Below are 27,058 nucleotides of genomic sequence, written 5' to 3' on the forward strand. Positions count from 1 at the left end.
CGGTTTCAAAGAACCGAATCAGAAATAAACTGAACTTCACTTTGGACTGTCAAATCGTATTTTGAGAGCGATATTTTAATGTGACAGATGTAAGTGATTGCGCATAAAAAACTCGCGGCTTGGATTCCTCTTAATTTGTTTATGGATTTATTGCCCGCCCTACTTATTACGTTTTGTTGAAAAATAATGGCGCGTCATCTCGGTTGGTGTATTTCGTCCATTTTTGTGATGTTTTGAACTGACTACGTAATTTGTTTTGAAGAACTAACGCTAACGTTAACCGACTTATTGAAGTGGCACTTCTGTAGTATTGCAGTGGGATTATTATTCGAATTAGGAATATGTCAGGAATACCGAAACGGAAACATTGAAAGGCTTGGAGATAAATTACATCTGTCTATACCCTTGCATCCATAATGTGTCGGTAAAAAATCAAGTGCGACGTGGAGGCGTCGTGCTTCTCTTTAAATTGCAAAATTGAGAATGTTCTTTAGAACTAAAATTGTTTAGTTAGGTTAGGTCTATTTCCACATATATATGTACAATGCTGTGTTCGAGAGCTGTGTTCCAGTCTGAAGGGCGTTGTTTCCAGTGTGACTAAAGGCACATGACACAAGGCGACAATTTGTAAGATAATATAATGAAAGTTAAGCTTCATTTGCTACAGTTCTCGAAAAGCAGGAGATGTTGACTTTACTATGAATAATTGTTAAGAGTAAAGACAACATCTCCTGAGGATGCTTAAGTTTCGGAGTTAAACTTGCGTAGATCTGTTTGGTGTGGAGCGTAAAGATTAAAGAAATTATAAATTACATCATACAGATTCTCCTGTTTTTTGCAGAGTATAGCAAATAAAGCTTAATTTTCATAATATATCATGGAATTCTGCAAAGTAACGCCTGCTTCTATTCAATAATTTGTAGTAAGTGTTTTTTTGCGAAGTTTCGCTTTTTTCAAGTTACAAGCAGTAAGCAGTACTATAAAAATATATATAATACGTTCAGTACCACAGTGCTCTAAAGGAAACGCCGCCTAGCACTTGTGTTTCCCAGAAACCGGAGTATTTCTGCGGCGGCGTCGCGTGGTTACCGGCCCTGAACCAGTTAAACTACAACTAATAATAAACACGAGCTCGAAATACCGCTGTTTTGTAACTTATTGACCTTTGTGCTGGCACTGTTGTGTCTGGAGTGTTTGGAAAGCTGCGGTTTATTCTAGATGATTTGGAAAGTCCTCCATCTTTGCTATTTACGATCTCCCTGTCGCGGCGACGAGCGCTGTGTTAAGTGGAAGAGCCCGCGCTTGATTCCCGACAGGGACAATTTGGGTATAATATAATAGCTTCTGAATTCTTCTGCTTTGTTCCGCTTCGGTGACGTGAGTTACCAACCTACCGGCAAAGCCGTGCCGCTAAGCGTTTAAGCATTCCGCTACGATGTCGCGTACAAACCGATTCAGTTTAGCTTGAATGTGTAGTAAGACGATTGATGAAGATTTTTTATCAATAACATACATAAATACTTAACATCCAGATACAGAAATACATTCATGTTCATCACACAAACCTTTTCCTGTTGTGGGAATCGAACCCACGGCCTTGGACTCAGAAAGAAGGGTCGCTGCTGCGCCGGAAAACACAATTGAAATTACACGGAAAATCAAGATGTACGTTCAGCTTATTTGCAAAGAGTATCAGTTTATGCGATGAAGAGAAATAATATTGAAACAGCTGCAACCACGTGTTTGGATGTTTTTTGATGTTCCGGAGATAATGCTGGACTGACGTATTATTTTTCCTTGGCTTCAGCACCTTGAATATAATATCCTGTTTTTTTTATAAAATAGCAATTGCCGGCGAAATCTTCCGCATAACAAGAAAACAAATCCTTTGATAACTCAGCTACTACACTTTACTCTTTTGAACACTCTTAAATGAACTTATATACAATTCTCATGCATTTATACATCTCTAGTTAAACACATCAGAACTTTTACAATGTGCGAACCTTCATTTAAGTGTTGTTTAATGAATTTTATATTATATTATATCATATAAGCAGTGCTCAAGCATGCTCTCGCAAATTCATGCTTCATCAGTCTCAAAAAAAAATCTATTCTAAATGTATGGTCTTCATGGGACCAATATCCTTAAGAATGGCGAATTTGCCATTTACCTTTCCTACGTGGCTCTTGAAGCTCGCAGTTCATAAACCCGCCAACCCACATTGGTAGCAGCATGGTAGAAATAAGTTCCTCTCTCCAAGAAGTTCTTTCCTCAATTATACAGTAAAAATTGCACAACGAGCAAATAGTGAGAAATTTTAACAAAAGGACATTTAAAATAAAATTTATAATTTTGGCATGCAAGTAGGTATATTAATAGTGGTGCTATGTATATGTAGATATGTATAAGGGGTGTGTAGTGAATGTATGCACAGTAATGTGTGTACATGTATGACAACTACTAGTTGATACTTAGCGATAAGGCCGCCTTTTGTATCCTACTACCTGAAGAGCCTACTTTCTTTTATTTTCTTAGAGTACAAATAAAGAGTAAAATTAAGTAAAAATAAATAAGATGCATTTGGAATCAGTTCCATGACTCTATGGTTTTTAGTGTTCCTAATACCAGATATTTATTTCGTTACTTAAAGATTATCAAAAATTACCGTATTAACAAATATTTCAGCGGTTAGCGTTAATTAAAAGTTAGTCTATATTCTAGATATAACAGTGAGTTTAAAAAACGTTTCAAACATGAAACCTCATAATTCACTCACACTTTTTTATTTAAGAAGCTCATACGTCAAACTAGCCACAGATCACTGTCAGAAAATTTTGCAAAAAGCTCCACTCACTTACATGTTGTAATTACGCAATTGTGAGCCAAATGTCGTAGACATAACAGCGCAATTAGCGTGCGAGAATCGGGGAAAGGTGCTCAAATAGCAGACGCTAGAAATAAAAACAATGGAAATAGAACTCGGTGGGAGGAAATCGGATGCAGTCGAAATAGACACGCGAAAGCGGGTAATTAGTTCGAAAAGAATATTTTTTTGATTAAATGAACTAAATGATTCAGGCTCAAACATCTGAATCATTATTAAAACTAGGTGATAATAGGACCACTTGGATAGTATCCTCTTTCAAACCATAGAAGAATTTCTAAAATCGGTCCATAATTATCAACTTTTTTTTTAGTCCGTTACAAGATAGCCTTTGACTGTTGTGTGTTTGTGTTTAACAGATTCACTGTGGTAGCGGGCTAACGTGTTAGGGGTTAAGGCAATTATATTAAAGACATACCTACCGCTAAACGGTTTTTATGCGTCATCGTACCGGAACGTATGGATCTTTGTCGGCGTAATAAGCCACTAGGCTAAGACCTCCCACCAGATCAGATTCAACTTTCTCCCGTGGAGATCGAACTCAGGTCCTCTCAGAACATATAAAAAGATGGCACTTTCAACTGTACCCAATTCTCAAGTCAACCAACGTAACGGCGGAGTTACGTAATTTGTTGTCTATGTAGAATGAGATTTGCTCTAAAGCACATGATTGAATAATTATTGTTTACATATAAACATATTCTACTGAATCATATCGATGCAATAAGAGAATTTGTCACATGTGCATGTCTTGCAAGTAGCGCCATCTCTTAACGATCTATTAAACTTTCTCGTCCCTTAAACGCAACCTGGCGCTCCTCTGAAATTCAGTTTCAGCGGGACCGATCCCCTTTCAGCGTTTCACGATAGCTTAGCGACACAGCCGGTAGATGGCGTTGATACAAAAAATGCTAATGGCAGCTATAATTACCGCAGGAAAATGGCGGCAAACAACTAAAAATGTCTAAAGATAGTTTGTAGATAAATAATTTGGCATCACCATATATCGCAGGCGTGCGGGAATTACTAAATGAATTATATTATGATTGTACTGAAATATGTGTTTGGAATTGACAAATATATCGCAATTACTGACACTTCCGATCGTAATTCAAATAAATAATAATAAATAAATAATAAATATACTACGACAATACACACATCGCCATCAAGCCCCAAAGTAAGCGTAGCTTGTGTTATGGGTACTACGATGACTGATGAATATTTTTATGAATAATATACATAAAATACTTATAATATATAGATAAACACCCAGACACTGAAAAACATTCATGTTCATCACACAAACATTTTCCAGTCGCGCCAATGGGCCGTCAATAAAGTAATAATTTATAATATAATAATACCACCAGCGACTTTCCTAGTGGCCCATGCCCATAATGCAGTGGAATCGGAAACTAAAGAGGAGATCAAAGAAGAAAAACCGCAGCTACAGTTTGTAGTGGGAAAGCGCTATTTAGCACGATGGAGGGATAACCGTAGATTTATGGCAACTGTTGCTAACGATTTAGGCAATGTTGAGCAATGGTCAAACATTCTCTTTTATAACACAACAGGGTATATTGTGTTTTAAAAGAGGATATTTTTTATACATTTAACATGTTACCACTAATGTTAGGTGATGGTGATAACTACATTCATTAATTTAAACCTAAAGCTAGGAGGGTTCCAAACGCGCCCTGGTCTAAGACGAGCCCGCAAAGAACTTAGCCGGCGTTTTTTTTTGTTACTAGAAATTCTTACCAAAGTTTTTCTATCACTCATGTTATCCGTAATATTATTATAGTTTGTTATTTTTTATTATTTGTAGTGGAATAAACAAAAAAGCATCTTCATGATTTTATCATATCACCAAGAATATGTCTACCCATTGCAGAACACAGTAAATTTATTTAATAAAAGTTCGCATTTAAAATCGTACGAGTTCGAAACAAGAAAACTACATGAAAGACAAGCTGTTAATAACAACGTTAAACCGCAGAAGTGAGATAGCTCGAGCGAAGGATCAAACGTGTTGCGGCCAATACCGTTCCAGAACTAGAACATCGTACTGGGATTAGGATAGCTTTAAAATATAAGCTTTGAAGGCTTACTGGAACGTTCTACGAATGGAAATCATACTTAGATTATAAAGTCGAATGTGTGTCTGTTGGTTGGTCTCTGGTGTCCATCCACCTGACGCGTAGGTGTTAAGCCTCATGTGCTATGTTATAACACCTGCAACATTTTTATCATATCACCTGTTTTGGATCATTGGAAATATAAGGACTTGTTTATTTTGCAATAATGCAGAACATTGCAATTCAAGGCCGCTTGTATAGACAATTTTGTGTTTTTTGCTATTTCGCTAAGACATGTAAATTTGTAGTACTGGACTCACGCGAATATCCCACATATGGCTGAACATCAGAGACTGTAAACCACCCTTGAGAAATGTATGTATATCCAAGACAAAAAGTAGCGTACTATGCCAAAAATAAAGTTGATTTACTCACAGTTTCGGTTCCCTTTAAAAGTACTAAAACCAAGTCAGCATATGTCTATCTTTTAAGGTTGACTCATACTTAGACAAAGTTGCTTGTAATATATAAGTAAGAATAACCTGCCTGGTTGCCGAATCATCACATACATTATCGAACTGCTTTTCGTGATCAGTTTCAAGGACTTTTCAATATTACAAAAACACTTTACAGTCATTGATAACACTATCTGAAAAATATGCTAGTATTTATTTCTTCTTCTTCTCAGTCGGTTCGCTCTTGTCAGAGCGGTCGTGGTCGTCATTTAAGGGTTGTGGCACGCTTAACTATTCTTCGCCACTCCTCAGTATTTATTTAGAATGTATAATATAGTATGTTTAACAGAATGTATGAATGAATTAGTAATTTGTACTGGCAAAGTCACGGACATCTGCTAGCCATAAATATATCCGTAAATAATTTCAGTTTAAGCCCGGTCTTTGGTGTAAATGCGGAGTAAGCGAATTTGCGTCATCGATTTGTGCATATTGTTGTAATCTTCTGTTTATTTAACTAGTTCTGTTTTATCTATTTATATATAGAATACCCATAGTATAAACACTGTTTTGATTACCTCCCTGGCGCAACGGCGAGCGTTTTGAATTTGAATAGGAGGTCCCGGGTTCGATTCCCGGCACAGGGATTTTGGGAATTTATTTTATCTGAATGTTCTCTGGTCTGGTCTGATAGGAGGCTTTGGCCGTGTCTAGTTATCACCCTACCGACAAAGAAGTGCCGCTATGCGATTAAGTGTTCAGGTGCGTGGAGGTGTCGTGTAGAAACCAATTAGGGGGTGTGACTACCATACTCCCTAACCTAACCTAACCTGTGGTGGAATAAAAAAAAACCTGTTTTATTTGATAAGGCTAGTTCGAGAAAACCGTCACAAAAATTAATAATTGAGGACCGATTGGCGCAACTTGTACGCATCCTGCTTTCTGAGTCTAAGGCCGTGGGCTCGATTCCCACAACTAAAAAATGTTTGTGATGAACATGAAAGTTTTTCAGAGTCTGGGTGTTTATCTGTATATTATAAGTATTTATGTATATTATTCATAAAAAGATATTCATCAGTCATCTTAGTACCGATAACACAAGCTACGCTTGGGGCTAGATGGCAGTGTGTGTATTGTAGTAATATATTTATTTATATTTAATCTGAAAAACTGTCTAAGGAGGGTCTCCTTTTTGCAATCATCATATTATAAATGCGAAAGTGTATTTTTTTGTCCTTCTTTCACGCCCGTACCAAGCAGCCATGCACCTCGGCGTAGAGTTAGTGGAAAGTTCGGAGAGTAAAATAGGTTACTTTTAACCGTAACAAACGCAGGCGAAACGCGGGCAACCTCTATTATATACATAAATCCAATAATAGCTTGGTTAAATTAGAGATCGCAGTCATATTTTGTAGCCAGTTGTGTAAACTGATCCTACTAGGTCTAGTAAAGAAGATGTAGCGAGCAACAAAAACAAGTCAAAACATTCTTTAATTTTAAAATGAAACTACCAGGGTACCATAAGCTCTTTGTAGCTAGTATAATTTATCAAGTATTCACAAATATACGATTGGATCTTCATGCGAAATTAAATTTAAGCTATGAAGAATTTTACAACCAAATACTCCGGGGAATCAGCCTGCCGACATTCGAATCGAAGGTCGAGCAGAGTGTGCAAAATCGTAGCTCTACAGAGATGCTACGCTACTGCGTAGAACTTTTTAGGGTCTAACAATCTACTTTATTCTTGGATAGAAGCAAGCGTTACTTTGCGGAATTCCACGAAACTTATTTATTTTCATTGTCTACTTTATTCATTTAGCGTTTATTCTAAATTTAAGAGGAAATGTGACTATAATAATTTGAACGTTAGAAGCAAAAACAAACTTGCAGTGCATTAAACTAGACTACATAATTCATTAAAATTGTATACAATTTTAAAATAAATTACCATATCTTGGGATGTCTCTTAAAAAGTTAAAAGTTTTTATTTAGCGAAAGTATATATAAAGGTTTTATTATAGTATAAAGGATTACGTAAACAAAAAAGCTTAGGTGTGAATTTAACCAATTTTCTTAAATATTTTCAAATGGCACTGTGAGATGGTGATAACAAAAAGAGCACCCGGCTAAGTTTGTTTTGGGTTTCGAAATATTTGACTTTGACTTTGACTCATTTTTCATAAAATAATCTTAACTTGGCCATATTTACAAATTCTATAATGGTCCTTAATAAACAGGATACAATATGTGCCGTGTGGTGGCGACAGCTCAGAATACAGTTGTCACCCCCCTCCTCGGGGGTTACTAACGGCAAGCTCTTTTTTATCGATTAACTTATCATCAGGCAGGTAGTTAAGTTTTGAGTAACTGCGCAGGTACAGAAGAAATAAATCTGGTAAGTGAATGAGGTCGCCTTTATATTATGGTGCGAACGCAAAAACCCAACCAACGTCTGGTCAAGTAATATTGTGCGAACCGTAACTTGTTATTGGACACAAAAATGTCTCTAATTGGATAACACTAGTTTTGGGTATAAGTTTAATCGCAAAAGTATAGGATTCATTAGGAACACTATACCTTTATTTCCAAAGACACTTTTGTCTCATTTGGCATACCAAATGGGAACAAAATTTGTATAGGCACAACCAAAAGTAACTCTTACCTCCATGTTGGAACGCAGCGTCAACGCCCGGGCTCTCCTCTCGCTAAGACTCCGCCGAGAGCGTAGCAGGGCCGGCACCGCAATCCGGGACAGCCACTCGCCGAACTCTGCGCAACACCGCACTTTACACTTCACCACACTTTGCGACTAACTTCGATTAGTAGTTGGCGGATGGTGCAATGTTATTAAAGAGTAGAAAGTGTTACTGCAAGAGCTCAGGTGATAGACACTTTTCGGGTTACATTGGTTAATGTATAGCAGAAAGTCTTAAGCAAAAGTAATATCAAGGACAATGTGACTCCGACTATGCTTTGTTCAACAGTAAAAGTTGATGATGAAAAAAGATCAAACGAAAATTATGGTGAAGTTAAACTATGGGATAATATGGGCTACGTGGGGTTACTGCAAAAGCTCAGATGATAGAAACTTTTCGGGTTAAATTCGTTAATGAATACTAGATAGGATTAAGCAAAAGTATTATCAATGAAAACATGACTCCAGCCATTCTTTGTTCAATAGTAAAAGTTGATGAGGAAATAAGATCAAACGGCAATTATGGTCAAGTTAAACTATGGGATAGTACGGGATACGTGGGGTTACTGAAAAGGATCAGTTGATAAACACTTTTCGGGTTAAATTAACTGCAGATAAGCTTAAGCAAAACTATTATCAAGGACAATATTACTCCAGCTATGCTTTGTTCCACAGTTAATTAAAATTAGATGATGCAGTTAGATCAAATAGTAATAATGGCCAAATTTAAATAATGTATAATATAGGCTACGTTTAATTCCACCTAGGCTTTGTTCAACAGTAAAAGGTGATGATACAGTTAAGACTCACAGCAATTGTGGTAAAATTAAATTATGGGATAATATGGGCTACATGGAGTTACTGAAAATACTCAATTGATACACACATTTTGGGTTAAATTGGTTATTGAATGGCAGATAAGATTATAGAAAATTATTATTAAGGACAACGTAAATCCATGTAGGATTTGTACGTGTAACTTTACCTAGGCTTTGTTCAACAGTAAAAGTTGATGATGAAATGAGTTTAATCGGAAATTATGGTCAAGTTAATAAATAGGGCAACGTGGGCTTACTGAAAAAGCTCACTTGATAAGACACTTTTGTGGTCATTTCAGGTTTTATTTGGGTAATGAATGGCAAATTATAATAATTTTGAATTATTATAATTTGCCAAACTTTTGAATATTTTTTAATGGCAGATTATAAGATCATGCAAAAGTATGATCAAGGAGAACATAACGTGATGACAAAGTTAAAGTAATGGATACAACGGGTTACGTGAGGTTATGAACAAACTCTGTTGATATACACTTTCTAAGCCATTTTGGGTTAATGTATTTGGGTAAGACCAACTAGTTAGCATGATCGAGGACATGTTAACTCAAGCAACGTTTGGTACAGTAGTAAGATGTGAAGATTAGGTTAGATTAAACTGCAATTATGGTTAAATTGACGTAATGGTTGGTATTTAGTTAGTGATATGTTAGCGTTTGATTTAACTAACTATTGTCAATAATGAAAAGCATAAATGGAGTTATATTAAAAGGTTTTTTGAACATTAGTGAAAATATGAATTAATGCGAGTGAAGTTGTTTACAATACTTATATATTAGTGCTGTACTGCCAAAAGCAAGTCACATAAATGCTAAATCTGAATAAGCTTTAAGCGAATTAAATAAATATTTATTATAGCTCTTAGTTTGATTGTTAATACATTTAATATAATAATATAGGGTAGTTAGGAGATTTTATCATTATAAAGATACAGGGCTGTTAAATATAAAAGGAATTTAGGATTTTGGATGGGATAAGTGTTTGTAATAATTGTATCGAGTAAATAAATACTAAGCATTTTTTAACACATCTAATCTACTAAAGCATTATATTTTTGATTTATATTGGGTTATTTATTATTATTTATTGTTATACATAGATATAATTAGTGTATTTGTAGTGTCTACGGATTCACTTCCACTGTATGTAGAAATGTGTTTAGTTGTGTGAGTGTCTACGTTACGTCTACGTGTAATACTTTTGTAATTAAACTATTTTCTATCTGGCAAAATCGTTTTCTTATTAACGAATAGTCTGTGCAGATTTTCCACTATTAATGGTCACATTTATTATTGAAACAATATAAATTAATCGTTTAAATTGATTTTTTTACAACATAGTATGTTGATCATACATTCGATCGCGTTGAAGTTAACTACGATTTATATCGAATATGGACAGCGTCCTCTAGTGACAATGCTTTTTCCCAGTATTGCTAAATAAATTATAGTTAGAAAATCTCACACTAGACACCCAGTATATCAATTGATTAATTTTAAAAAGTTGATGTTGGAAAAGAGATGGATAGATACTTCTTTATTGTAGGCAAATACAACAAACATACAGCGAAATAAAATTTACATAAACATTGATATGTAAAGGCGGTCTTATTGCTAAAGCAATCTCTTTCAGCGCTTGGGCAAAATTACTTCACAGCGCTTGGGCAAAATTAATCAAAGGGTAATCCCCTTTGATTAATTTTTTTAGTATGGTAGGGGCGGATACAAAATATTTCGCCATACAATAATCATAATATAACTACTACTAATATAATATTTAGAATTTTTAATATTTAGATATTAATATATACATATACACGTAAACTTCATATGTATACTTTTATAACTAAAGAGCAACTGGTGTGTTTCTTGTAGACAGAATCGGGCTATGAAAAACCTTATAGAGTCGATTCAAACAGATAAGACTTGACGTTGCATCAGTGCTCATAAGGTAGACCCATTTCAAATTAATGAATTTTTAATTTGTAAATTCTAAAAGCTAGACTAAAGCAAACGACAAATAGAAAATAGTTTCAAAGAACGGGCATAGTATTGTGAGTGTCTACGTACGTTGCTAGTGATATAAATGAGTATGCAGACAAGCTCGACGACATTAGACGTTAGCAGTGACGGGCAATTTATTTAGTCTAACTACATTAGTATGTAATACGCATGATTCAAAATCGTATCGTCAACATATTAAAGATTATATTATTTATAGCCTCGCAGACGCTATTAATTCTAAAAGCGTAAGGTATTTTCGGGTACGTGCGTCTTCTCCAACCGATAATATATTTCGATAGACCGTATAAGACGCTTAGGTTACTTTTACTACATGTTACTGAAATATTGAAATTAAAAGGACGACATGAAATAGAATATTGAAGTCAAACTACATTTAAATGAAATGCAAAACAAAAGTGCAACTATTAGAAATTTAACAATTGAGAAAAATAAACTACTAGCATATGTTTATGCTTATTAGGTTAAACTACAAAAGCTTGGTTATTTATTGGATTCTCAAATTTAAATAGAACATTTAAAAGCTGTAAAAATATATGCTTGTTTATGGGTGACACATTAATCATTGTGATTACATCTAAATACTTTTTCTTAATGGTTCTGTCAATCAAACAAAAGAAGCGTATCTAACTACAAATTAAATAATGCAAACAAAATTTATCATAATAAAACAAGGCCAGCAGGACAAGATTCAGAATGTATTTTTTTTTATTTCACGTCAATTGCGTGATGGACATGATAATAATATTTTAATTTAAGAATACAATTTCATATTCGGAAGATAAGAATGATAAGAATTATTGTTTTTTTTTCTGTCGACCATCTCCCTGGCGTTGTATGTTCGTGGCATTATATAAGTTTTAACTTTGATTCCCGAAAACTTCCAAGTGTTTTTGGATATTTCATAATTTCTAAAGTCGTTCTGATCTGCACTTTGACGTTGGCTACTACTCTTTTTTTTATACCACTATAAAATAAGCCCTTGACTGCCATCTCCACTGGTGGTAAGTGATAATGAAGTCTAAGATGGTTACGGGCTAACCTGTTAGGGAGTATAGTATAGTATAGGGAGTCATACCCCTAATCGATTTACGCGACACCGCACCGGAACACTAAATCGCTTAGCGGCACGTCTTTGTAGGTAGGGTGGTAACTAGCCACGGCCAAAGCCTCCCACCAGACCAGACCAGAGAAAATACAGAAATTATAAAGTCTATATTTGTCCCCACCGGGAATCGAACCCCGGGACATCGCTCACCGTTCACAATTCTCTGAACTTAACTGAATTGACTAAGCTGAAAGTAATGCCATCTCTTTCCCTCTTCCCTTTGCGAAAAAGGGAAGCACTATATTTAGATCCGTATATGATTTGTGTACGGAAGAATTTGCACTTCTAATGACTTTCGTGAGCAATCAAGATTTCAACACAAAAAATGATGAGGGGCTACTTTTTTTTTTTTTTATTAACAATAGGCCAGCGTTTGACGACAATCATGCCCGTTAGAAAGCAATGATGAGGTCTAGGTTGGAGCACGCTTGCCTAGAAAAAGCCTATTCACTCTAGCCTTAAAGGTACTTTTGCTAACTCGTTATCGTTAAAACGAATCCTATTCTTTCCTGGCTAGTCTTGCTTTAGCATGTTATTTTTTTTTTCACAAGAAATGTAAGCTCTACGTTATTAAATTTCAACTACGTTAAGCGTTTCTATGACTTTACAGCACTGACCTATCGCTTCTTTACTCATCATGTTAGGAGTGTTGTGTTTTGTGTCCATAGTGATTGTTTGATTCACGGTTAAGTGTTAAGTGTAATTGTTTGGTCTTTGTTTTTAATTGTTTTTGTTTCTGATTGTTTTTGTGCTTTATACACTTTTTATAATCACATCACAGTCACTTCACTAATTACATCGGAATGCGTTATATTTGTGTTTAATAAAATCGATATATCATTATTATATATATTTTTTTTTATTTCGTTATTTTCCTTCATAAAAAGTTGTTTTTTATTATGTTAAATACATTTATTTTCATTTTACACCTAATATATTTCTTTAAAACATTTTTCTTGAACTTCGAATTAAAAAAAAATTAAATTAGAAAAAACCCAACCCTTTAGATAATAAATATAAATAAACATAGGTTTTTTAGAAATAAAACAAATAGTCAAGGTCGAAACAAATAGAGAAATCTATTTTTCAACTTTTCCAAAATAGCAAGATTCTTTTTATAACTAAACAAAACAGATCGGCTGAGAAAACTTTGCCAAAACGTAAATTCAGCACCTGAACGTAAATAGTTTGAGAGAGAATTATTTAATAGCACGTGTGTTGTATTTAGATAAGGAGCTGGTGGCAGAAGTCTTATATTATTTCTTCGTATGCCAGCGCGGCTAGCATGGGCAGGAGACAATTATATCTCCGGGGAAAGGATATCAATTTATCTTCTTCCACAGCTTTATCAACTCTCAGAGCACTGGCGCACAAGTGGAAATAATATGCATATAACATATATGTATTTATTAATAAACGGGGGTAAACTTCTCCTATTCCATTTTCCAGTGATTTAAAAGGTGGGCACCTTCATTATATCCCTTGTCAGGGGATATAATCGGGGGATATAATCGGGGGATATAATTTTCATCCCCCGCCCGTGCTAGCCCTGCAGAAGTTCAAAATAACGAAACTTCGAGTATCAAAACCACGAGACATATCAACATCAACTTATAACAATATCTAAGGAACTTTGCACTTTTTATATTAATGATACTTAGCAAATGTATCAACTTAATAGCGATGGATGGATGGCAGCTGGTTTTTATAATAAACTCGAATTTAAAAAATCAAGTATCCATCCCTTTCCAGCTTGTTTCTAAACAATTAATTATACTTACTTTATACAGATGTGTATAAAGTAAGTATAATTAATTTCTTTAATTATTATTTATCTATTATTGTAATTTATGTTTATTATTTAAGTATATTTTTTTACACTTCTTTATGACATATAGAATATTGTATAAATATATTATATTACATGTGTAATAAGTATGTGTATAAAGTAAGTATAATTAATTTCTTTAATTATTATTTATCTATTTTTGTAATTTATTTTTATTATTTAAGTATATTTTTTTTTACACCCTACCCTTCTTCTTAACTTTATGTTCTTTAATAGGTTGCCTGGTGGCTTTTCTTTCTTTCTTTCAAGAGTGTTTTTTTACTGCTTTGTCTTTGGTGTACAATAAAGTTTATTTTATCTGATTTGATTTGATTAGCATGATAGTTAAAGCTGGAAATTCAAAGTTGGCGCAGCGTGGATAGCGTAAAAAAAATCTCCTATGATAGGAGATACCTGTGATCAAAAATGAGATACTCATAGCCTGAGAATGAAGATGATAATATCTTTCCCTACTAAAGATCTATAACAAACTCGGCCGATTTCCCAACAATTAAATAATCATATAAAGACAGTGCCACCAGCTCGCTAACTACTAGTATTTGCAATAAGAATGCGACGTACAGCTAACTGCCAAGTGAATCATGCCAAACTATCTGCTGTACATGAAACTGAAACTCTATCTTCGAAAGTTCATTAATTAATCAGGACAATGGATGAATTATTTCAAGTATAGGAAACGAGACATCGACAGATTCGATATATTTTACAAAATTACTGAATTAATTTCCGTGTTTATTAATTTCTGGGTTAAATAATTTTTAAATGACTATAAATTGCATTGCCTGCAATGTCATTTAACATTTTTGAGACTTTGGAGTTTCAACTAAACAAATAAATAAACATAGAATTGTGAAAACGAAAAAACGAAACGAAACGAAAAAATTGTTTATTTAAAGGAATATCACATAGTCCTACGTTCAAACATCAAGTCAAAGAACTATACTCAAGCCACATTTTGTTATAATAAAAAGGAGAACGTGGAGCGTATATATAAACGAAAATCGTAGAACTTTAGATTGCTTCCAGTGTGCGTTACAGTGAACGCAGAACGTAAAGATTTGTAGTAGTTATAGACCTAGAGACCTGAACGTAAATATAATTACTAATCTCAAAAGAATTTGTCAGTAAAAGTGAGGACGTCCGTCTGACATTCTACCGAAAGAATGTTTTCAATGGCGCTCGGTCATTAGTTTACTCTGAAACTCTTACATTTTTGTGACGACATAAAGTTATTTGATTTAAAAATAGTTAATCTCGACTTTAATCGTGCCTAAATATCTTAACTGGACCTAGTTTCTGAAAAGATAGTGGTCACTGGCAAAGTGGAAGGAAAGAGACCTCGAGGACGTAGCCCGTTTCGTTGGTCGGATCAAATCCGCACTGCTCTCGACACCAAAGTGCATACGGCTTTAAACGTTGCTCAAAGCCGAGTCAAATGGCACAAAATCGTCCAAAAAGTTGTAAGTGGAAGGGGTCACGACCCTCAGCAATGAGGAACACGACGTAGAGAGAGAGAGGACCTAGTTTGTCAGTTAATCATGTTACTAATTTTTAGGTATATCAATATTATGAATGCAATATTCTCAACGTTTAACATTATGAATGCAACTCAGCTATCTTCTAATAATGTTTGGTAAATTTAATTGAATGAAATGAGGATGGAATAGCCCAACTGCTCAGTTTAAGGCCGGCTTGTTTGCGGTATAATCTGCTTCCGAACCGGTGGTAGAGTCACTAGCAACCTTACCTTTGAAAAGTGCTTGTAAAATAGGTGCAATATAAAGAAGTTAATTTTGAATTAGAATTTATCAGATAAATTGGGACATGTAAAAGCGGTGATAGCCCAATGGGTAGGACTTCGACTTCAATTTCGGGGGGGCGAGTTCATATCCCAACCTCTAACTTTTCTAAGTGGCTTGCGATTTAAGCAATTAAAATTTCACTTGCTTCAACGGTGAAGGAAAATCACATCAATCATCGTGAGGAAACCTGCATAACTGAGAGTTCTCTATAATGTTCTCAAAGGTGTGTGGAATCCACCAATCCGCACTGGGCCAGCGTGGTGGACCCGTGCATTGCGCTAGTAATCGGTTGATATGATAATGATGTAGAAGAAACAGGGAACATCGTGTTAGGATGCTGATCTAGCAAAAGAAGAGGCACACGGCTCAGAGGATGTTAGAGTCCTGAGATGCTGAAAGGATGATCTCACTTTAGAGAATGCAACGATCCTCAACTGCATGAACAAACGACAAAGAAGGACCCAAGCAAAGACTGGTTCAAAGTTTAAAAACTTTTATCAATCGATTGAGGAGAGAATATTTCGACTGAAATTTTCGCTCAAACGTAAGACTGAAATTGCCAGGTCGCGAAAGCTTAATATTCCATAACACTTTGACTAAATTTATATCTAGCACGGTTGACCGTAATAATCTAAAATAATACCAAGGTCTCTACAACGGGATTGATGGCAATGCTGGAGCTTCTGACGACATTGCACAGCGGAAGCGTCCTGTTTATGAAGATCGCATCGAATGTTATAATATTGATATTGAATGCAATGTATATTTACTTATTAAAATTGGAAATGGCTACTGCACTTTTATTATCCTAATACCCAATAATAAAATGACTTTAGCACTGTTTTTTTCCATTATTAAAGGCAAATAAAGTGCACAGTTAAGTGCAATAAATAATCTAGAGTCTTGGCCCTCGATGATAAACGGGGTTTTAATTATTTAATGAAGCTGAAAGACGACTTCTAATGCCAGGCTTTTATCCAAACAACAATGGAGTACTACTTTCACCTACAGGATGACTCTGCGTACTCAGCTTTAAGTATAACTCAACGGAAAATCTCCAAAAAACAATCAGTTCACAGCAGCAGAACGTTGCTTATCGTTTTTTTTTTCGGTGAATGTTCTTCCGCACGTCACAATGTTATTGCTCCTTCCCCGTTCTTCCTCAGGGCGTCAACTTTATTAGTAGCCAATGCATTTGGATTTTCAAACATATAAGGTGAGTACTTTCGAGGAAACATAGGTATTGCTATCAGGCTTGATTTGCGCCAAGCGTCAACTTTTTTTTTATTTAAAACACTTTAACTGGTAAATACCCTTTGCTCTGTCGTAATCGTTAAATAAAATCACCCTTTGTACTTAAGGTATGAAAGCACGCGAGACATCCGCTGCAGTGGACTCACTAATCTCTATCACTCAGTGGCCGGGTGGAGACGGAAATGTCAGATGATTCTTGGCTTAGAACAAATCGAGCCTGTGATTCACTACGCGAATAATAAACAGAAATAACACACTGTAAACAAAATTATTGTGAAGAGAAATAATCACTGGGCAAAACAGATGGATGGATATTCAATTCTTTTTTTCGTCGCTTTATATTTCTCTGTCCTTTTTCACCTACCCAGATCACGTGGGTGTCTCGTCTAATCGTTTAATGAAAATGATGACATTATTTAAACATGATATTGTCATCAGGTGATTCCTTGAAATACGGGCAAAACAGATGGATGGATATTGAATTATTTTTTTCGTCGCTTGATATTTCTCTGTCCTTTTCACCTACCCAGATCACGTGGGTGTCTCGTCTAATCGTTTAATGAAAATGATGACATTATTTAAACATGATATTGTCATCAGGTGATTCCTTGAAATACTCTTATGCACCCTTCAACAGTATTTCGTAATTCGGTTACATGTTGTATATGAATGCTTCTATTTGAAAAATGATCGTTTCAATTTACTTGTTAAAATAATTGTTCGAACCATTTCACACTATCAAAAGTCGTAGTATCGCAAATGTCTCCTCGGCCATGATCCGTTATTAATATAAAGTATAGTAAGAAGCAAGAAATGCACGTTACGTTATCATAACATTGGTGAAGGTAAATATTTCACACATTTCAGTCTCGAGCAGTTGAATGGATTTCAGAAATAGATTGAGTGAGCAATATCCGCTTTATGGCGAACGTAATATCTGTTTACTGTTGTACTATAGAGCTAAATGGGTCGGAGCCTCGAATCCTTGGGCATAGTGTGATGAACGATATGTCAATAGTTTTAAAGTAAAAGGGTAAATAAATAATTAAACTATTATTTGATATGAGCCAAATATTATGGAAATGAAGCTAAATTCGCTATACTCCGCGATGGGCAGGAGAAAGTGTATGGTGTAATTTATAAATTCTTCAATATTTATACTCCACACCAGATGTACTCTGCCGAAAGTACATTACCGAAGATCTGTGTGGTGTGGAATATAAAGATTGAAGGAATTATAAATTACACCATAAAGATTCTCCTGCTTTATGCAAACTAAATAAAACTTTCCATAATATATCATGGAATTCCGCAAAGTAACGCCTGTTTCTATTCAATTTTTATGAGCCAGATATTTATTAAATTGATTAGAATTTCCAAATGTTTATGACATTGTGTCGGTGGGTATTAGCAACACCCTTCAGTCCATAGACAATAAATTATATTACTATTTGTTGAAAGACTCAGATGGCGCAAAGATACATCCTGGTGTCTCAGTATCATCAGACATCAGGCATTAGAATCATACCCCTCTTTCTACTTACGATATTCATGTTCTTTCGGCATGACATATAATAACAAAGTCAAATTTAAATACAAGATAAATAAAACAGTCGTTAATTTAAATGCTTGAGCAAAGTAACCTACAAATAAATATTCATAAAGAAATGCTACAAATTAATCTCGCACCATGAGTCATGGTATAGAAATTAACGTCTGTAAATGACGCCAAAGTTGCAAACACAAACAACTTATCTTATTGTCACTGTAATAATGCGTAGAAGAATATGAATTTATTTTATACGAAAATCTCTTTCTAGTCACTGGATTGAAAACAAATAATGCCTTCAATTAATCAATATACAATTTTTTTGCTAGAATACAGCATAACTAGAACATGAAGATTTTGGATAAGATTAATTATTAATTTTCGACGTTAATAGTTCAAAGCTTGCATATTTATTTCGTAAAGAACTTTCAATAAAATGTCTATAGTTTCCTTGAATCTTTGGTGTAGCGTACCGTATACTCGTACATAATCATGCCAAGAGTCCTCGAGCTCTTCTTGGAGCTACAAATTAATTAATGTTCGTTAGTAGAGGGACTGTCCTTCTTTTATTTTATATATAGACTGAAGTATGCGGAGAGAAAGTTTGTACGCTTCGTAGCGGATAGGGCGGGCTAAATGCGTCCGCGTCTTGGCACGGCACTGGGGCAAGGACGCAGAGCGCCGATGCAGGCAGATTGATTGACCGATTAATCTTAGCTGTGACTAGACCCCGTTATCTGCGCGCGCGACATTTAGGTTTTGAAAGCTCCTTTGAGCTCCATCATTCTCTGGATCTTTATAAACAATGCCTTCGAATCTCAGCTGTGACACGACTTTATTATTGCGCTCAGGATTTAGCTTTCGGAAGCTCTTTTGAGCTGTTAATTCTTTTGATATTTACATAGTCTTTAAATCTTAGCTATGACTAGACTCCGTTGTGAATTGGCTCAACAATTAAATTTTCTGGAAACTGCTTTGTGCTTTATTTAAAGCTTTTAAGTCACAACTGTGACTAGAACTAGAAAAATATGTGCTCGACATTAACTGTTTGAAAGCTTAATGTCGAGCACATCTTTAGCTTCATCACTCTCTATATCTTCAGTCTCTAATTCTCTCTGTTCATAAAAGTATGCAAGGTTAAGATTTATGGTTGATTTATGGTTTTTTCGGTATGCATAAGTTGCAAATGACTGCGTAATAGATAGAATAAGCAAACCGCAATCGCAGCGTTCGCATTCACGAAACTATAAAATCGCAACAAACGGTAATGTAAACTTTTTAAATTCGAGCTGAGTTATTAAGATTTTCGATCAGCTTAATTTAAAATATCGAAATATTATAGTACGCCAAGCAAAGTAACATTAAGTCTATGTATTAGGCCAGGTTGTTACCTTACTATTTTATCGAAGACATCTTATTAATATTCTTTGCCGGTATTAAGTTATGTAGAGCTTCAACATTCTTTAAAATAATTATTTAGATTCTTCAATTTCGAAGTAATCGTCTATTTTTGTTTATCGATAAGTATTTATAGCAATCAAATTTAACAGCCCCTACAGTTTAAAGTTAAGAATATTTTTTTCTATCGCTTGCTATTTTTGTATCTATGACATACCAATGTTGAGTTTAGCCGTATTAATTCTTCGCGGTATTACAACAATAATATTAAGAATTTATTTGATTAATTCTTGTATTTTTTTATATTACACCCCATTTGATTAAATTGAACTTTCTTATTAAAAACAAATTCACCCTGTCTCATTATTGCGCTGTTAATATTTAATTTTCGATTTGTCTATTTTTAACATTTTTTTTTATTATTTTGTTATATATTTACACATTACATTCAGTTTATCATAACTTTTTCTTTATAATCGGCATTTATATGGGTAATTTTTGTACTTGGTGTCGATCACTCGCGATGAATGTAAACAGAGGCACATGTGGGGATGGGTTGGTCAACTGAAAGGAGGTACGGGGATAAACGATTGTATTACGAAACGGATCGATCGCCGATCGTAGAGTATTTCGGTCGCGAGCGGCCGCGTCCGTCGCTCGCCGTCACAGCACTATGACTGTCTTTGCTCTGACAACATATTTTGATTGTTACGTTACGGTACATTGCCTAGTGTTAATATCGGTGCTCAAGTTCTGTTGCTTCAGATACCTGAAGTATCTGCCTTACTCTACCTCTCTTCTACCATCGGTAGAGTCACTATTAACAGAAAACCTCCTCGTTTACAAAGCTAGCGTAACTAAAACGCTTAGTTTATATAAAACTTAAGCTTATAGAAAAACCCTATTATAATAATAAGAATCACATGTATGATAAGAAAGCTTGTGAATTGTTCTATTTTCATAGCTCAACATTAACTAGACTGTGAGATGGTGATAACAAAAAAAAACCTGGCTAAGTTTGATGTGGGCTCTTCTTAGACCAGGGCGCGTTTGGAACCCTCCAAGCTTTAGTTTTAAGTTAACGATTGCAGTTATCAACATCATTAACATTAGTGTAACATGTTAAATGCATGGACGCTTTATAAGTGCCTGTGATAAGGTCTACATGAATAAAACATTTTTGAATTTGAATTTGTATTTTGACTAACCTTAGTTTTTTACAATAAATCTATATATATAAAAGGTAAAGGTAACTGATTGACGGACTGATTGATCTATCAACGCACAGCTCTAACCACTTGACGGATCGGGCTGAAACTTTGCACACAGATAGTTATTACAACGTAGGCATCCGCTAAGAAAGGATTTTTTAAAATGCCAACCCTACGAGGGTTAAATGGGGGATGAAATTTTGTATAAAATTCTTCTTTTAACAATTTATTTTTCAAGTCGATGTATCCATGAAACTTATATTTTAGGTTTTCAAATAAAAAATAAAAAAAACGTGTTTCACAAATTTTAAGAATTCCAACTCCAATAGCATCAAATAAGCGATGAAAATTTATATGAAGGCCTCTGATTTTTTAAGTAATTTACGTTCATATTTTTCTAATAGCAGCAAGACATTTTTATAAACCTTTGTAGTAATAATTTACAAAGTTAAAAATTTAACTTAACGTGAGCGAAGCGGCGGGGAAAAGCTAGTCATTTTAAATAATCTGCATACTCTGTGCATACACTCTACGCACGCCACTGCCACTAAGGCAATGTGCTGATCTGCGTTATCCAATCTACTCACAGAACTCGAGACTCCTGTCAGAACAGGAGAGTGCGACACATCGCCGCAGGAGACTGAGCCCGTCTACCTTCACAGCTATGGCTCCGCACACAGACTCCTCCTGTCCCGCAGAGTGCACGGCCACTATTGCTGTGTACTACTCAGCGCCCGCACTGTACACCAACATTTAGCCCAAGTAAAGGTACGCAAACCTGTTGGCGAGAACACCCAGTTTTCACGACAAAATAAAAATATTTATGAGCACAAAAGGAAAAATAGTTTTTCTTACAACCGTCGACGACCTCCCAGGCGTAACTGTAAGCTCTGTGAATTTAAATAGGTGGTTCCGGGTTCGATTCCCGGCAGGGGCCATTTGGGAATTTCTGAATTTTCACAAGTCTGTACTGGGAGGCTTTGGCCGTGGCTAGTTACCACCCTACCGACAAAGACGTGCCGCTAAGCGATTTAGTGTTCCGGTGCGATGTCGCGTAGAAACTGATTAGGGATATGACTACCAGGTAACAGGTTCGCCCGCTACCATCTCAAGACTGCATTATCACTTACCACAAGGTGAGATTGCAGTCAAGGGCTAAGTTGTACTGGTATAAAAAACCAGTTTACACTTTTACTCAATTCGGAAAGTAAACTCTATTATTATAATTACCTACGTTTGAAAACATAATCTAAATTTATTGGACCTCGTGACTTGTCAGTGATGGCGCAGAGTCAAAAACATATTAAGGAAATAACTCCGAATAGCAGCTATACATGCGATAATATATTGCGCTCGTATATTATGCAAGTAATTCACAAATGACATGTAGGGATTAATGCCTGGTGACGCCATTTTTACTTTCGGGGAATCATCACCATAAAATGGTATTTATTTTCTTTGTAAATTTAGTGGACTGTATATTTTAGGTTTTGCTGGTTTCTTTTCCCCTTTTTAATGTTTGAACTATGGCTTTAAAGGATATAGAACAAGGGATAACTAGGGTTGGACAGAAAAGTATTTGCACGTGGACTTACAGTTCGTCGTAATGCAGTTCTCTTGATTTCTCGTCACTTCACAAGGTTTCACAGGTTATCACTAAACACTAAAGCACTGATGTAGGTTTAAATACTATTAATCGTCCAGTATAAGGTTCTTTGGCCGGCCGACCATGTGGTTTTATTGAATGGATGAGCGGAAGATTGACGTGCGTTTGCCGCGGATATAGGTGTGCAACTAATTGGCGGCGTGATGCGGGCAGATAAGGATGCGGAAATATAAAAAATGGAGGATGGAAATCCATAGTGTAGCCATTATCTATTACTTCGACCACAGATTAATGAGGATTTATCAAGCATCCCCCCGGACATGAAGGAACCCTTCATAAAACGGATATAAACATAATTGCAACTTATAATACGACCTAATATTGTAAGTATACTATACAAGAGTAATGCATAAAGAAAAATAAAATAAATTAACTAAAACATAATAAGATTAAATGAGAACTAGTGATAAAAATTATTGAGTTGGCAGCGGACATAACTTAACGATAGGCCGGATATAAGTCCCGTTCTTAGTTTTTATTTGAACTACGCGGACAACTCCATCTTTGCCAGGTAGCACCTTAGTAATGACCCCAAGTGGCCACTGTAAGGGCGGCGCGTTTTGTACAATAACTATCACAACAGTCCCTATTGTAAGCGGATTCGTGGGAGTGTTCCACTTTTGACGCACTTGCAAATTATGCAGATATTCCATTCTGAATCTCTTCCAGAATGACTGAACCAGAGAATCCAATAAAGAAAATCTAGACAAAAGACCAGCGCGTTCTCCAGTTACGTCTGGAGCTGGAATGAATTCCAAAGGTACGGTTGAAAGAAAATGCGAAGGCGTTAGCGCGGAGGGTTCAGAGGGATCTGAACTTAAAACATACAGAGGTCGACTGTTAAGTACAGCCTCAATTTCATTAAGTACAGTAAGCATTTCCTCGTATGTCAGAATTTGTTTGCCGATTACGCGAAAAAGTAGAGTTTTAACACTTTTAATATTACTCTCCCAGACTCCTCCAAAATGGCTTGCAGTTGGTGCATTAAGTTTCCAATCTATACGATATTTAGCTAATTCGGAACTAAAGTCCTTATAATAATCTTCTGACTTTAAAAAGGTATGTAACTCATTCAAATAAGCCTTGGATGAAACGAAATTGGTCCCTTGGTCTGAATACAGGACTTCGCAATTTCCTCTCCTGGCCTGGAATCTTTTAAAACAATTTAAGAAGGCGGAGGAACTCAGATCAGAGGCTAGCTCTATATGAACCGCCTTTGTAACCAAACAAACAAATAGGCATATATATGCCTTCTGACTACGTATGCCGCGTTTCCTAGTCAATGTGATATAGAGAGGTCCAGCGTAATCTACACCTGTGTGTAGGAATGCCTTACTTTTCTCTATCCTACACTTAGGAAGGTCAGACATAAGTGGAAATGTAGGCTTAGGATTATGCCTAAAACATGCATTGCACTTATGTATGCGTTGACGTACCACACAACGAGCGGATAATATCCAATATTTTTGTCTCAATATAGACAGAAGCAATTGAGGGCCAGCGTGTGAATGATTACGATGATAGTGATCAATTAACAGATCTATTATGTGTCCCTTCTTGGGTAATAAAATTGGGTGTTTATGCGAGTAATCTAACGACGAGTAAGCAAGACGTCCACCCACCCGAAGAATGTCCTCAGAAACAAAAGGAAATAATTTTCGTAATTTTGACGAACATGGTTTATTATTTTTAATGTTGTCAATATCAGTCTGAAAGACTGAGCGTTGTACTGTGCGAATTATCAGTAATTCAGCTGCATTGATATCTTCAGCTGTAATAATATCTCTGCGCGGAAGTTTTTTCATGAATCTGAGTACATAAATCGTGGCGTGAAGAAATTTAGTCCAAGAAGAACATTTAGATCCAAGCTTTATAATTGTATATTCATCGTGCGATATTATTAAGTGCGTTGTAGTTTTCTCCTCAGGTAATGAAGAAACCTGATGAGAGGAAAACTTTATTATGGGCCACTCTTCTGAAGATAAAGACAACCATGGGGGACCCTTAAACCAAAGGTCGTGTTTTGAAAACTGTGTGGGCATAAGGCCACGAGACACACAGTCCGCGGGGTTTTGAACACCAGGTATGTGATAAAAGTTCACCTTAATTGATGTCAATAGCGTATGAATTTGAGAGATGCGGTTAGCCACATATGTATTAAACCTGTGTGGCGAAGAGAGTGCCCAACAAAGGGCGACTTCTGAATCAGAAAACGCGAGTACTTCCTTTATTTTGATGCGGGTTGACAATATATTATATACTGAATTTACAAGTCGAGCAAGCAATACTATTCCATTTAACTCTAACCTAGCTAGCGTGACCGTTGGTTTTACCGGTGCTACGCGGGATTTAGAGCAAATAAGTGTAATTATAGGCCTTTGATTTCTGTTTTTAACGTATAAGTATAAAACAGAGCCAAATGCTTGCTCACTAGCGTCAGAGAATGCGAGAAGATAAATTTCAGAAGTGTCTTCTATTCCAACATGACGAGGATACTTAAGATTCTGAATAATAGGCAGTTCAATTATATAATTTTGCCATCTTTCACATATGTGTTGAGGGGGACACTCGTCCCATCCTATTTTTAGAAGCCATAACTCCTTTATGAGTAATTTAGCGAATAAAATGACTGGACCAACAAGACCTAGAACGTCATAAAGACGCGCGGTAGCTGAAAGTATAGCTCTTTTGGTACAATCACCTTGCGGTTGCGAAACTCTAAAAATAAATTCATCAGATGCGGGAAGCCAATGAAGACCAAGAATCTTAAAGGAGTCATCAGTGTCAAGAGAGATCGACTCAGATTGGCGGTGAAATGAAGGAATGTGTCCGAGCAATTCAGTCGAATTGCTGGTCCATTTCACTAAGTCAAATCCACCAGCCTTAAACAGTTGTATCAACTCTTGAGCTATCTTTACCGCTTCATCTAGAGATGAGGCGGAAGAAGCTAGGTCGTCCATGTAGACGTCTCTCTCAACCACTGATGCAGCGAGAGGCCATTGCTGGCGCTCGTCACTAGCCAGCTGGCGCAGTGTGCGTAATGCCAAAAAGGGCGATGAGCGGAGACCAAAGGTCACTCGAGTAAATTCATACATTTCAAGTGGGTCCTTTGGTGAAGATCGATAAATAATGCGTTGATATTTGCGGTGCGGAGAATTGACATATATAGACAAATACATTTGTCGGACGTCAGCAAAAAATGCGATGCGGAAAATGCGGACATTCAAAAGAATGTTAAATATGTCTGCTTGCAAATTGCAACCAGTATACAAAATATCATTTAAAGATAATTTCCTATTTGCGGAGGGTTCTTCTATTTTAAGAAGAGAATAATCAGTGGGACAAGAACCATCTAGTACGATTCGTACCTTGGTACTCTTGTCTTCGCGTATCACTGGATGATGCGCTAAGATATAACCTGGTGAAGCAGGTTCATCAGGTGGTAAGCGTTTGAGGATACCCTTATCAAGGTAATCCTTAATAACTTCATTATATCTAATATGAAGTTCGGGATCTCTAATGAATCGTTTTTCCAGATTGAGAAAACGCTTCTTTGCGGTAAAATACGAATCACCTAATAAATTAGGATCTTCTTTAAAGGGAAGATCTACCGAATATGCTCCGTCCTGTTGGCGTACAGTGGAAGCCGTATATATGTCCTCACACCTTTGTTCATCAGGACTTAAGAATTTGCGGGAAGGAGGCTCTTCTATTGTCCAAAATCTCTCTAACATTTTATCTAAAGGTTCACTCGTGAAAAAACACAAAGCGCGGGAATTATTAGGTTTAGATAAAATAGGTGCATCGCCCATAATTATATAACCCAAAGAGGTTTCAAATGCGGAAGGCATATTTTCATAACCATTTATTTTATCAGCCATTGCTATTTTGCGATACACATTTACCCCTAGTAATATATCAATTGGACCAGGTTCTGCGAAATCATCATCAGCCAGAGGTAAATTTTTAATAAGACCATCAATGGCTGTGATGTCTACATGAGAGTCAGGCAGTTGAGAAGTGATTCGCTCAACTACAAGAGGGCGTATTGAGTATTCATTCGCGTCATTAAAACGAGATTTAAACGTAAATTCTGAAACACCAATTATTTTTTGCGATACTCCGCCGATGCCTTGAACTTCAGAAAAACGACTCTGAAAGCTAATAGGTAGCGAATATTTTTCACAGCAACTAATTGAAACGTAATCTCTTTGCGATGCGGGATCCACTAGGCATCTTATA

General features: G+C 35.9%; 1 protein-coding gene across 3 annotated transcripts in view; it reads right to left on the minus strand.

Annotated features, from left to right (window-relative positions):
• LOC120628057 (obscurin-like) overlaps nucleotides 1-20,596 on the minus strand; it is a 153,485-nt gene extending 132,889 nt beyond the window's left edge. Inside the window, exons 1-2 of one of the 3 annotated variants that reach the window (XM_039896330.1) lie at nucleotides 20,544-20,596; nucleotides 8,090-8,196 (exon numbers count right to left, since the gene is read on the minus strand). In XM_039896330.1, coding sequence (XP_039752264.1) covers nucleotides 8,090-8,095 — 6 coding nt within the window. In that variant the 5' untranslated portion in view covers nucleotides 8,096-8,196; nucleotides 20,544-20,596. Of the gene's footprint in view, nucleotides 1-8,089; nucleotides 8,197-12,704; nucleotides 12,871-20,538 lie in introns of those variants that run through there. The other 2 variants (XM_039896321.1, XM_039896313.1) reach the window with 2 other exon arrangements.
• Nucleotides 20,597-27,058: the final 6,462 nt, after the last annotated feature.

This window comes from Pararge aegeria, chromosome 2, assembly GCF_905163445.1.
Source record: "Pararge aegeria chromosome 2, ilParAegt1.1, whole genome shotgun sequence".
Taxonomy (NCBI): domain Eukaryota; kingdom Metazoa; phylum Arthropoda; class Insecta; order Lepidoptera; family Nymphalidae; genus Pararge; species Pararge aegeria.